General features: G+C 41.1%; 1 protein-coding gene across 1 annotated transcript in view; it reads right to left on the reverse strand.

The window, feature by feature from the left end:
* Window positions 1-5,201: 5,201 nt before the first annotated feature.
* Window positions 5,202-14,878, reverse strand: part of LOC132104818 (cartilage matrix protein-like) — a 34,975-nt gene continuing 25,298 nt past the window's right edge. Inside the window, exons 9-12 of the mRNA XM_059510349.1 lie at window positions 5,907-6,026; window positions 5,643-5,807; window positions 5,398-5,559; window positions 5,202-5,304 (exon numbers count right to left, since the gene is read on the reverse strand). Coding sequence (XP_059366332.1) covers window positions 5,216-5,304; window positions 5,398-5,559; window positions 5,643-5,807; window positions 5,907-6,026 — 536 coding nt within the window. The 3' untranslated portion in view covers window positions 5,202-5,215. The remainder of the gene's footprint in view (window positions 5,305-5,397; window positions 5,560-5,642; window positions 5,808-5,906; window positions 6,027-14,878) is intronic.

The raw sequence follows: 14,878 nt of genomic DNA on the forward strand, positions 1-14,878 counted from the left end.
AAACCAAATGATTATTTTGGTCTAAATGAGTCCACTCCACCAAACTACTGTTATAAGCATGAGCCCCGTCAGACTGGTCGTGGAGGAGGTGTTGCAACAATATATAGTGATATTCTCAATGTTACCCAGAAAACAGGATACAGGTTTAACTCTTTTGAAATACTTCTGCTAAATGTTACACTGTCAGACATGCAAAAGAAATCTAATGTATCTCTTGCTCTGGCTACTGTGTATAGACCACCAGGGCCGTATACAGAATTCCTAAAAGAATTTGCAGATTTCCTCTCAGACCTTCTAGTTATAGTTGATAAGGCGCTAATCATGGGAGATTTTAATATTCACGTTGATAATACAAATGATACATTAGGACTTGCGTTTACTGACCTAATAAACTCTTTTGGAGTCAAGCAAAATGTCACCGGGCCTACTCATCGTTTTAATCATGCACTAGATTGAATTATATCGCATGGAATCGATCTTACTGCTATAGATATTGTACCCCAAAGTGATGATATTACAGACCATTTCCTTGTATCGTGCATGCTGCGTATCACTGATATTAACTATATGTCTCAGCGTTACTGTCTGGGCAGAAATATTGTTCCAGCCACCAAAGACAGATTCGCAAATAACCTGCCTGATCTATTTAAACTGCTATTTGTACCCAAAAATACACATGAATTAGACGAAATGACTGGCAACATGGGCACTATTTTCTCTAATACATTAGAAGCGGTTGCCCCCATCAAATTGAAAAAGGTTAGAGAAAAACGTACTGTGCCATGGTATAACAGTAATACACACTCTCTCAAGAAAGTAACTCGTAGTCTTGAACGCAAATGGAGAAAAACTAACTTGGAAGTTTTTAAAACTGCATGGAAAAACAGTATGTCCAGCTATAGACAGGCTCTAAAAACTGCTAGGGCAGAGCATATCCACAAACTCATTGAAAATAACCAAAACAATCCAAGGTTTTTATTTAGCACAGTGGCTAAATTAACAAATTACCAGACGCCACCTGATTCAAATATTCCACCATGGTTTAATAGTAATGACTTTATGAATTTCTTCACTAATAAAATAGATCTAAACAGCGTCTAACACTTCAGTTTCATCCATCGCACCCAAAGATAAACTGCAGTGCTTTACAAATATAGGACAGGAAGAGCTAAATAAACTTATCACTGTATCTAAACCAACAACATGTTTATTAGATCCTGTACCCACTAAATTACTGAAAGAGTTGTTACCTGTAGCCGAAGAACCGCTTCTCAATATCATTAACTCGTCGTTATCTTTAGGTCACGTCCCAAAACCATTCAAGCTGGCAGTTATTAAGCCTCTTATTAAGAAACCAAAACTAGATCCTAGTGAACTGGCAAATTATAGGCCTATTTCAAATCTTTGATTTATGTCTAAAATTTTAGAAAAAGTTGTGTCTGCTCAATTGAGCACCTTCCTGCACAAAAATGATCTGTATGAAGAATTTCAGTCAGGTTTCAGGCCCCACCATAGCACAGAAACTGCACTTGTTAAAATTACAAATGACCTGCTTCTTGCGTCAGATCAAGGCTGCATCTCATTTCTAGTTTTACTTGATCTTAGTGCTGCGTTCGACACCATAGATCATGACATACTCATAGATCGATTACAAAACTATACAGGTATTCAAGGGCAGGCTCTAAGATGGTTTAGATCCTACCTGTCTGATCGCTACCATTTTGTTTACTTAAATGGGGTGTCATCTCATTTATCATCAGTAAAATATGGAGTGCCACAAGGATCCGTCCTAGGTCCTCATCTATTTTCAATATACATGTTGCCCCTTGGTAATATTATTAGAAAATACGGAATTAGCTTCCACTGTTATGCTGATGATACTCAGCTATATATCTCAATGAGACCAGGTTCAACTTCTAAATTATCTATAACAGAGTGTGTTAAAAATGTAAAAGATTGGATGACAAATAATATTCTCCAATTAAATTCGGATAAGACAGAGATATTAATTATTGGACCAAAAAACAATACACAGAATCTTGTAGATTACAATCTGCAACTAGACGGATGTACTGTTACTTCCTCTACAGTCAAAAATCTGTGTGTTATATTAGACAGCAACTTGTCTTTTGAAAATTATATAATCCCATGTTACAAAAACTGCATTCTTCCATCTTAGAAACATTGCTAAGCTACGAAACACGTTATCTGTTTCTGATGCAGAAAAGCTAGTTCATGCATTCATGACCTCTAGACTGGACTATTGTAATGCACTTCTAGGTGGTTGTCCTGCTTCGTCAATAAACAAGCTACAGGTCGTCCAAAATGCAGCAGCTAGAGTCCTTACCAGGTCAAGAAAATATGATCATATTACCCCAATTTTACAGTCTCTGCACTGGCTACCTATTAAGTTCAGTATCAGTTACAAATTATCATTACTTACCTATAAGGCCCTAAATGGTTTAGCTCCTGCGTACCTAACTAGCCTTCTACCACGCTACAACCCATCACTCACCCTAAGGTCACAAAACGCTGGACTTTTGGTAGTTCCTAGGATAGCAAAGTCCACTAAAGGAGGTAGAGCTTTTTTACATTTGGCTCCCAAACTCTGGAATAGCCTTCCTGATAATGTTCGGGGTTCAGACACACTCTCTCTGTTTAAATCTAGATTAAAAACGCATCTCTTTCGCCAAGCATTCGAATAATGTATCTTAAATTGTGAGTGTAGTTGTATTTGATCAAATGTGCATTTTATTCTTTATCTTTGGTTAAACTAATTAATTTTACTTTGTTGGATCAGCAGCTATGCTAATGATGTCTCTATTTGTGTCTCTGTTTCTGCTGGGATCTTCACCCCGTGGTAACTAGGATTTACACAAGCTCCAGTCTGGATCCAGAACACCTGAGAAGAGATGATGCTGACCCTCAGAGGACCCCAGATGATGCTAACCTTGAATCAACAAACAGAACTGACAAATATTGCTACATGTGTGACTGCATCATATAATAATTATTAATTAATAAAATTAATAATGTTCATTATCTGGCTGACTACGTCTTGTATTCATTTTTCTAAAAATCCTGTCATACGTGCACAAACTGACAGTCACCACCATAAGCTACTACTAAATATTGTAGAAACATAATTTTCTGTAAAGTTGCTTTGTAACGATTTGTATTGTAAAAAGCGCTATACAAATAAACTTGAATTGAATTGAATTGAATAACATAAAAAGTCATATTTATGATTTAGAAAGTCTAAAAGATGACATATTAAGTCATAATTGGAAGTATGGCATACCAAGTCATACTTATTAAAAATCAAATGTGATAAAAATTATGACACACTCCAACTTTTAGATAAAAAGTGTAAATTATGAAAAAAAAAATTATATCATATTTTAAATAAATAACTTTTTTTGTTATGATTATGATTCACCAAAGTCCATCATAAACACTGTCATCAAATATATAACTCATGAGTGTCTTCTCACATGCGTCTCTCTGCAGAATTCTGTGCAGCTGTATCATAAAGGGGAGTACAAAAATAATTCAGTGTATGAAAGTCAAATCTGTGCTGTTTCATTTGAACAGATTTCTCGATTGAAATACTTAATCCTGGGGTTTGTAAAAGTCACCAAGGCTGCATTTTTTAAAATAAAAAATACAGTAAAAAGTGTGAAATATTATTCTAATGTAAATCATCTGTTTTCTGTGTGAATCTGTGTTAAAGTGTAATGTATTTCTGTGATGCTCCGCTGTATTTTCAGCATCATTCCTCCAGTCTTCAGTGTCACATGATCTTCAGAAATCAGAATAATATGATGATTTACTGCTCAAGAAACATTTCTGATTATTATCAGTGTTGATATTTTTGTGGAAACTGTGATACATTTTATTTTTCAGGATTCAGTAGAAAGATCTAAATTTACCTTCCAGTCTTTGAATGGTAGTACTACTATATTTCATTAAGGGTAAAATATATTATGGGTTTTTAATTAGATGATATCATAATGTCAGTATAACAAATATAAGTCTTTACAGTACATTATGACGTGATGATTGTATAGATGAGCTTATAATTAGCATGACTGAGCTGTATTATCTGTTCCATCAGATCTCTGCCGATCTTCTCGAGGTGAGTCTAAAAAAAACTAAATACTTCATTCACACTTAAAATGTCATTTATTATAAAGAAAGATGCAACAAGTTAAGAAAGGATAAAACAATATTAGTTTTTTTTGTTGGTTTTTCAGAACAGTCACATAACGCTGCAAACAGGAGCGCTTCTGATGGCATCTTCATCCTCCTGAAGATCCTCATCTTCATTTGCGTCACCTAGATTTATTGGGTGAGAAGAAAATAGGAGAAAGTGAAATGTTTGATTTACAGTAACAACATTCAGTGATGTGAAAGAGAATCATTTCTGCTCGTTTCAGGATGTTTCTGCGGGTTTTGTGATGATGACTCTGGATTCTGTGACGTGGAGACCAAACCCAGAGATGATCCACAAAAACACAGCAGAGATCATAACTATAACAATATCTCATAACTATGAGAATATAGATATTCAAGATCAAATATCAGTCTTTCTATATCATACATGAAACTATAATTTTAGTGAATAAAGTTATTATTCATTCATATTTATGTTAAATATATAAAATATATGCTATATAAAATATATTATATTTTTATTTTAGTTTTTACATTTGAGAGAAACCCCTTAAATGTGTTCTTGATATTGTGCATTCATGACAAATTGACTGCATGAAGAAGAATATTATTTCTCATTTGTGTTAAATGCTAAAAGAATATTATATTATATTATATTATATTATATTATATTATATTATATTATATTATATTATATTATGAAACTCCAACTTGTCTGTGGTATTTTACATTTGATGCCAAATTGAATGAAGAATGTTAATTTTGTTATTTTAATGTGTTGTCTCTCTTTTTTTACTGATAAAATTGATCTAATCTACAAATCAGTTTTCTGTTATATATTCTATGTTTTTTCTATGCTCTGTTTAGTTTCTGTATTTCACTCTTCTCCAGTTTAACTACTGAATTTAAAAACTGATTTCATCTGAAATTAAAAGTCTTTATCACTTGTTGTCTGTGTCTCAATGATTATTCATTCATCTGTAAACAGTAGCATGGTTTATCATCAGTTTGGGTAGATCACACACTCACTTGTGCTCTGTTAGAGATCCGCTGGACGAGTAACACAGAATCTCCTGGCCGTGATCTCAGAGGTCAGAAGGTCACTGGGAGCGGCTGACCCTTTTTCACCTGAAAACACACACCCAAGAGAAACTTAACCTCCATCTCCTGAAGAAACCTCCTGATCCTGCTCATGAAATAACAGAGATCTCAGAAACACACCGCTGATCTCTCTGTTGAGTTCAGAGACGCGCTCGCAGACGCTCCTGCTGAGTTTCTCCACGATGTCTAACATCAAGCTGAAGTCAGCCACGTTATACACGTGTGTCTCCTTCTTCCGGGACGCGATGGCTCTCAGCTTCTTCTTATCTGCATTCAATACTCCTGCGGATTCACACAGTCAGAAAATCATTATCTAAAGTATTAACAAGGCTGTATTTAAGTTAGAGCTGGTTTTGTTCCTGTACCAATAGCAAACAGCTCGATCCCAGCATCTCTGAGTCTCTGAGCCGGAGAAAGAACATCGTCCCGTGATTCCCCATCCGTGATCAGAATCACAATCTTAGGAACGCCAGGTCTGGATCCAGATTCAGCTTTGAAGCTGTTCTTCAGAATATACGTCAGAGCCAGACCTGGAAACACACAAACACACAGACACGTGTGAACAGGTGTGTAAGAATGAAGTCATTCAGAGCTAAGCTGTGTGTGTGTGAGTGTGTGTGTGTATGAACCTGTGAGTGTTTGTCCTCCTTTATAAGGCAGATTCTTCACAGCGTGGATCACGTCTTCTTTAGTGCTGTGAGTGTTCAGATTCCACTCGATCCATGAATCCTTGCTGTACAGCACCAAACCTGAACACACACACTTGTGTACGTGACCTGAGCTGCCAGAATGAGTGTGAATGTGCACAGGCTAATTTCCAGGTACAGGCAAAAAAAAAAAAAAAAAAAAAAAAAAAAAAAAAACAGAATATTTTGTTCAATAAAGGGTTAGTTCATCACACCTACTGCAGGATGTCTCGAGGATGAGTAAAACACAGACTCATTTTCAGTTTTGGGTGAACTAACCCTCTAATGAACTCATCTAATGATCTCAAAGCTCCAAATAGTAACGAAACATCTAAAATTATCTTTATTTATATGTTTTTCTGATTGAACTGCTTTTGCCATTTTTTTAATCAATTTATTTGAAATTAACACAATAAAGAGATTTCATATTTGCTTTTCTGCTTTCTTACTTGAATGCTTTTGTTTAGATATAAAAAGTAACAGACTATTTCTTTCTTTTTTGTATTAGCTACTGTGCTTATTATTGTACTTTTAATAAAAACAAAATAAATAATATCTGTTTTGATTGTTTATAAAATAATCATTATTAAGAAACAATCTTGAGAAAAAGATGGAATGTTGCTAGTTGATTTTGCTTTAGAACCTTTAACTCGATATTTCTCAGCTCCCATGTTTTTATATCCTGTAGTCTGTGTCTTTGGTTGCTGCAGTATTGCTTCTGTTACTTTGTGTTCGCAGGTTCTGTGTTTGTGGATTACCTTGTGCTAGTGATGTGCAAATGAAGCCTCATGAAGCACTGTTTCAGGAAAAGATCTTAAGCACTATCTGTTTTTTTAAGTAAAAAATAAAGGACCCAAAAGTCTGTGAAAGAATCTCCACCAGACTCTGGTGCGTGTGTGGAATTTCTGTATCTGATAAATTAATTTACCCATTAAACTGCTGCATTTGATGCCAGTAAGGGCATTTATATGATGTTGTAGAAGAATAATGCACACATCGCATATGGCATAAATTTAATTTTAAATATTTGTATTCTTCATATTACTTATGTGACTGGGTATTAAAAATATAATTGAACAGGTCTGAATGAAAACGTGATTTAAAGATCTGGTAAAATTTATTTTTTAAATTTAAACGTAAATTTAAGATCTGGTGATTCGAACATTCCGACACCCAAAGTGAATCCCGCACAATCCCCTTTTTGGTCATGTGATTTCTATTTTAACAATACAAGCCTCGAATTAAGGCTTCATCTGGCACAGCTCTTTATTCTTTGAACAAGCTCTGAAGTCTCACTTCAAATGTCATATCACTACCTTGTGCAATGTTTTCTGCTTTTTTGCCTTGATGTAGATTTCTGTTTTGGGACTATAATCCTCAGTATTGCCTCAAGAGCATTTCGTGACAGAATACTGCAGCCATTACCTAGCAGCTAGTGAGTGGTTACCACTTTGGAAAATTGGATTTAAGATTCAAGACACCACCCCCTAGCACTGTGGAGAATCAACGACTGGCAGATGATCTGAACGAGTTTTACTGCATGTTTGAAAGAACACCCATCACCTGCCCTGAACGCCTCCCCACACAACCATTCACACCATTCACAACACCTGCAACCAACCCTGAATGCCTCATCAAAAACAACCATTCACACCATTAACAGCTCCTGCAACCCGCCCTGAACACCTCTCCAATCAAGCACTCTCACCATTCAAACCTCCTGCATCCCCCCTTTCCCCCACACCTGCAATACAGATAAGCGAGGATGCGGTGCGCCAGGTCTTCCGGAAGCAGAAAAGGAAAAAAGCACCAGGCCCAGATTGTGTTACACCAGCCTGTCTGAAATCCTGTGCTGACCAGCTGGCCCCCATCTTCACAAAGATCTTCAACAGATCGCTGGAACTGTGCGAAGTCCCTTCATGCTTCAAACGCTCCACCATCATCCCCATCCCAAAGAAACCCAAAATTACAGGACTAAATGACTCTAACGTCTGTAGTCATGAAGTCATTTGAAAAACTGGTGCTGGCCCACCTGAAAGACATCACTGGACCCTTGCTAGATCCTCTTCAGTTTGCATACATGGCAAACAGGTCTGTGGACGATGCAGTAAACATCGGACTGCATTATGTTCTGCAACACCTAGACAGACCGGGGACTTATGTGAGGATCCTGTTTGTGGACTTCAGCTCTGCCTACAACACGATCATCCCAAACCTCCTCTTGCCCAAACTAACTCAGCTCTCCGTGCCCACCTCCGTCTGTCAGTGGATCAACAGCTTCCTGACAGACAAGCAGCAGCTAGTGAGGCTGGGAAAATACACATCCAGCACCCGTACAATCAGCACCGGAGCTCCCCAGGGCTGTGTTCTCTCCCCACTGCTCTTCTCCCTGTACAGACAGGCAGCACACCTCCTGCATCCACCCTCCTGCATTATTACACTAACGATTGCACATCTAAGGACCCCTCTGTCAAGCTCCTGAAGTTTGCAGATGACACCACACTCATCGGCCTCATTCAGGACGGTGACAAGTCTGCTTACAGACAGGAGGTTAAAGAGCTGGCTGTCTGGTGCAGTCTCAACAACCTGGAGCTTAACACGCTCAAAACAGTGGAGATGATCGTGGACTTCAGGAGAAACCCCCCTGCACTCCCCCCACTCACCATCATGAACAGCACTGTGACTGCAGTGGAGTCATTCAGGTCCATGGGCACCACTATCTCTCAGGACCTTAAGTGGGACATTCACATTGACTCCATTGTGAAAAAGGCCCAGCAGAGGTTGTACTTCCTTCGCCAGCTGAGGAAGTTTAACCTGCGACAGGAGCTGCTGAAACAGTTCTACTCAGCCGTCATCTAATCCATCCTCTGCACTTCAGTAACTGTCTGGTTCAGCTCAGCTTCTAAATCGGACCTCAGAAGACTACAGAGGGTAGTCCGGACTGCTGAGCGAATCATTGGTAAAACCCTCCCATGTATTCAAGAACTGTACTTATCCAGAGTGTGCAAAAGGGCTGTTAAAATCACTCTGGACCCCTCACATCCAGCACACTCCCTCTTTGAACTGTTGCCATCTGGTCGACGCTACAGAGCACTGAGCACCAGAACGACCAGACACAGGAACAGTTTCTTCCCTCAGGCAATTCATCTAATGAACAATTGATAATAACTGTGGAACACACTACACTTTATATTTATATACACATACACTTATTTATCCAACACACATACTTAGCATACACTTAAATTTTTTGCACATAATATACCTGTACATACATAAATGCTCATTGTAATATATCGGCCATACATTGTCAATTTGTATATTGTCATTCCTTACCCACCTATTTGTATTTATTTGTATTTTTTATTCCTTGTGTTTTTTGTTCTGTCGCTGTTATGTTGCACTGCGGAGCTTCTGTCACGAAAACAAATTCCTCGTATGTGTGAACATACCTGGCAATAAAGCTCATTCTGATTCTGATTCTGATTCTGATTCGTCCCACTATGAAAGAGCGGATGGCAATGACATCAGATGCTGATGCATCTGTACCAGCAGGGGATGGAGGTGACATGCTTCACCCAGTGATTCTGGACTTTGGCAATTGGGCTGGATCATAATGAGGCTGCACTCAAATTTACATTTACATTTAATAATTTAGCAGACGCTTTTATCCAAAGCGACTTACAAATGAGAACAATAGAAGCAGTCAGGTCAACAAGAGAACAACAACAGTATACAAGTGCCATGACAAGTCTCAGTTAGTCTAGTACAGAACACATAGCCAGGGTGTTTATTTTTTAAATATGAAAGACAAGAAAAGAAAGAAAAGTGCTAGTATTAGTTGGTTAAGTGCTGGCGAAAAAGATGAGTCTTTAGATGTTTCTTGAAAATGGGAGGTCATTCCACCAGCTGGGCACAGTCCAGGAAAAAGGTCAGTGAGAGTGATTTTGAACTTCTTTGGGATGGCACCACAAGGCGTTTTTCACTTGCAGAGCACAAACTTCTGGAGGGCACATAAGATTTAACCAGTGAGTTTAGGTATGTTGGAGCTGTGCCAGTGGTCGTCTTGTAGGCAAGCATTAGTACCTTGAATTTGATGCGAGTGGCTACCGGTAGCCAGTGTAACCTGATGAGGAGAGGAGTAACGTGAGCTTTTTTTGGCTCATTGAAGAAAACCCTCGCTGCTGCATTCTCGATCAGTTGCAGAGGCTTGACAGTACATGCAGGAAGGCCCGCCAGGAGAGCATTACAATAGTCCAGTCTGGAGAGAACAAGAGCTTGGACAAGAAGTTGGGTGGCTTGCTCTGATAGGAAGGGTCTAATCTTCCTAATGTTGTATAAGGAAAATCTGCAGGACCGTGTAGCAATGTGGTCTGTGAAGCTTAACTGATGATCCATCACAATGCCTAGGTTTCTGGCTGTCCTGGAAGGAGTTACGGATTACGAACCCAGCTGTATAGAGAAGTTGAGATGAAACAATGGGTTAGCTTCATAAGGTTGAGCTGAAGGTGATGGTCATTCATCCAGCTACAAATGTCACTCAGACAGGCTGAAATGCGAGCAGCTACTGTCGGGTCATCTGGTTGGAATGAGAAGTAGAGTTCAGTGTCATCAGCGTAGCAGTGATAAGAAAGGCAATGCTTCTGAATGACAGATCCTAATGACATCATAAAGATGGAGAAGAGAAGTGGTCCAAGTACTGAGCCTTGAGGAACCCCAGTAGCAAGTTGTTGTGACTTAGAAACATCACCCCTCCAAAACACACTGAAGGATCTGTCAGAGAGATAGGACTTCAATCACAGGAGTGCGGTTCCAGAGATGCCCATCTTTCTGAGGGTGGACAGGAGAATCTGGTGATTAACGGTGTCAAAAGCAGCAGACAAGTCCAGTAAGATGAGTACTGAGGATTTTGAAGTTGCCAGTCGCAGGGCTTCAGTAACCGAGAGCAGAGCAGTCTCAGTTGAGTGGCCACTTTTGTAGCCAGATTGGTTGCTGTCTAGGAGGTTGTTCTGTACAAGGAACATAGAAAGCTGGTTGAACACAGCTCGCTCAAGTGTCTTTGCAATGAAGGTCAGAAGTCTGTAGTTTTCTAGAAGCGCTGGATTTAGAGATGGTTTCTTGAACCCGAACCTGCTTAAATGCTGAGGGAAATGTTCCAGAGTGAAGAGAGGAGTTGATAATGTGAGTAAGTGAAGGTATGACTGAAGAAGAGATTGCTTGATGGAGGTGAGTGGGGATCGGATCAAGTGGACAAGTAGTAGGATGACTGGACAGGATTTGTAAAAATCCATATCTGAGAGTGGCGAGAAGGAGGAGAAAGAGTGTGCATCGGTCATTGTGAAGTTATCCTCAGTCTTCGTGTGGAGAATTGGTCACTCATGGTTCTTGTCTTATTTGTCAAGAAAACTGCAAAGTCGTCCGCTGTAAGAGTCGATGGAGGAGGTGGTGGAGGCGGATTACGTTTTGAAGAGTGTCCAAGCATCACAACAGCTGTTAATTTTGTTGTGGTAGTAGGATGTTTTAGCAGTGAAGACATTTGCAGAGAAGGAAGAGAGGAGAGACTGATACACACTGAGGTCGGTAGAGTTTCTTGATTTATGCCATTTCCTCTCTGCAGCCCTGAGTTTAGAGCAATGTTCAGGGCGAACCTCGGACAGCCAGGGGGCAGATGGGGTGGTGAGTGCTGGTCTAGACGAAAGTGGGCAAAAGTTGTCCAAGCAAGAGGTTAAAGTGGAGCAAAGAGTTTCCAAAGCACTGTACATGATCAGAGCTGAAAACTGAGAGAGTGCAGGAAGTGAGGATAAAACCACAGATGATAGGCGAGATGGAGGGAGTGAGCACAGGTTCCATCGAAAGGTGACCTGCGTTGGAGTGTGTGTCGCTTCAGGAGTTAGTGCTAGGTTAGCAGTAATGAGGAAGTGGTCTGAGATGTGCAGTGGAGCAACTGAAGAGTTGTCCACGGAGATACAGCGCATGTAGATAAGGTCCAGTTGGTTGCCTGATTTGTGAGTCGCTGGAGTAGACACTCGCTTGAGATCAATTAAGGCGAGCAGAGTGTTGAAGTCAGCAGCCTGGGGTTTATCTAGGTGGATGTTGAAGTCACCAAGCAGTACCAGAGGAATACCATCTTCAGGAAAGTTTGATAGCAGCACATCCAACTCCTCCATGAAGTTTCCCAATTGACCTGGGGGACGATAAATGACCACAAAGTGGATTTTAACAGGGTGGGTTACAGTAATGGCATGTGATTCAAATGAACTGGTACCTGTAGCTTTTGGTTAAAGATCAAATTTCCATTCTTTTGATACAAGGAGACCAGTACCTCCACCCCTCCCAGTTGTACGAGGAGTGTGGGAACAAGTGAAATTAGTGGAGAGGGCTGCGGGAGTGGCAGTGTCTTCAGGTTTGATCCAAGTCTCAGTCAGTGTCATGAGGTTGAGACCGGAATGAGTAGCAATAGAAGAAATGAAGTCTGCTTTGTTAACAGCAGACTGGCAGTTCCAGAGACCAACTGGAATAGAGAGCATAGTAGTAAAGGTCAGAGGGACAGGCCATAGATTTGTCGGATAGGCCTTCCTTTGACGTACATTGCGTGCTTTCCGAGTGTTAGTAGTGATAGTAGAGATCTGAAAGCACATAGTGACTACAAGTGACCGAAATAAGTATTTGAGAACAAGCTATACAAAAAGTAAGGTACCTGAAGAAAAGGGAAAAAAGCAATACTCAAGAGCCCTGTCGTTGTCCTTGCTCAGTGGAGTCGCGCAGGTAGAGTCGATGGTCTTCACATTCGTCGGTCTTCACACGAGGAGGCTTCACACGAGGACTGCCAAGACTGCTGCCACGGTGAAAACTACCGCTTTTATATTTGCCTTATTACCTGTGATGGAAGTCAGCTGGCCATGCCTCACTATTTAGCAGACCAAAATTGGGCAGTCCCACAAAACCAAACGCCACTTCAGCACGTACCAGGGTAAGATACAGAGCAATTAATCCAAACTTTCCAAACAACGAAGATCACACAGTGGTCAAATGAGAAAACGAGGCAAAAGATTTACAAACTGCTGTCCTTATCTGTTGCTCGGCTGTTTCTGTTAAAATATTTCTTTAATGTTTGCCTGGATGATCCTCCGCCCCCAGTGGAAGATAGAGGGACTTAGGATCCTGGACTTTTGGGGTTTTGTCAGGTATCTCCATCATTGTTGTCAGCAGGACACACAAGGTCAATAAGAACCCTTCGGCGGGGTTTTTTCCACCAGCCTTGGCCTCCCGACTCCTACTGAGAAGAGAAGGTGAGGAGGAATGCAACTAACTCCACTCCGGTCAATCCAGAGCCTGCTCCAGAAGGAGAGTTCAAGAGTGCTTTCATAAGATGGCTGACATGTCAGAATCTCCAGCCGTCATGGACGTGATGCCACAGTCTTCAGCCATCATGGATGCCACTCTTCTATTCCCGGTCATCGTGAATGTTGCACTTGAAGACACTCAGGCATTTAAAAGACATCTGTGGCTGATCTCAAGTTAGGCAGTCCATTCATGAACCTGCTCCAGGCCAGAAGCCCTCAAGAGTCTACTCATAAACTCGCTCCAGTCCGGTAGCCCACAAGAGTCTACTCATGAACTCGCTCCAGTCCAGTAGCCCACAAGAGTCTACTCATGAACTCGCTCCAGTCTGGTAGCCCTCAAGATTCCACTCATGAAATTGCTCCAGTCCGCAAGCCCTCAAGAGTCCACTCATGAACCTGCTCCAGTCTGGGAGCACTCAAGAGTCCACTCGTGAACCTGCTCCAGTCCGAGAGCCTTCAAGAGTCCACTCATAAACTTGCTCCAGTCCAGGAGCCCTCAAGAGTCCTCTCATGATCCCTTTCCAGTCCAGGAGACCTCAAGAGTCCACTCATGAACTCGAACCAGTCCAAGAGCCTTCAAGAGTCCACTCATAAACTCGCTCGAGTCCGGGAGCGTTCAAGAGTCCACTCATGAACCTTTTCCAGTCCTGGAGACCTCAAGAGTCCACTCATGATCTGGTTCCAGTCCTGGAGACCTCAAGAGTCCACTCATGAACCTTGTCCAATCCTGGAGACCTCAACAGTCCACTCATGAACTTTTTCCAGTCCAGGAGTCCTCAAGAGTCCACTCATGAACCCGTTCCAGTCCGGGAGACCTCAAGAATCCATTCATGAACTCGCACCAGTCTGAGAGCCTTCAAGGGTCCACTGATGAAATTTCTCCAGTACGGGAGCCCTCAAGAGTCCACTCATGAACTCTCTCCAGTCTGAGAGCCCTCAAGAGTCCACTTATAAACCTGCTCCAGTCTGGGAGCACTCAAGAGTCCACTCATGAACCTGCTCCAGTCTGGGAGCACTCAAGAGTCCACTCGTGAACCTGCTTCAGTCTGGGAGCACTCAAGACTCCACTCATGAACCCGCTCCAGTGTTCAGCAGCAGTGTTCGCTTGCCTTGCCTCCTGGTCTACTTCTGTCTCCAGGCCCCCTTCCCCTATATGGGAAATTCTTTTGATGCTTGGTGGAGCATCTGGAATCCACTCCTTCAAGCAGGGGTCATGACCCAGTCATCTGCTGGAGTGCTCAGGACAGCCACCAGAGGGCACTTCTCCCAGATGATTGCCCAGTGCTTGTGGACTTCAGTTCCCATTACGCTATGCTCTGATTATTGGCCCATTATCCTCAGCTGTGTGTGATTAAGAGTTACTGAGCTCACCATTTTCAATTCCATTTTAGTCAAATTAACTTTTTTAAATGTCAGCACAAGGCACATGGCAAATAGAGAGCAAACCAGTGAATGTGCTCGTTGTAACAAATTTTGCCAGCACAGGCCACAGGTGGTTAATGGGGTTTCTCCATAGATGTAATGGTTTTTCTACTGTACAAACTGCATTTTCAGTCCCCTAGCCCTACACCC

Source organism: Carassius carassius, chromosome 25 (genome assembly GCF_963082965.1).
Source record: "Carassius carassius chromosome 25, fCarCar2.1, whole genome shotgun sequence".
In the NCBI taxonomy this organism is placed as follows: domain Eukaryota; kingdom Metazoa; phylum Chordata; class Actinopteri; order Cypriniformes; family Cyprinidae; genus Carassius; species Carassius carassius.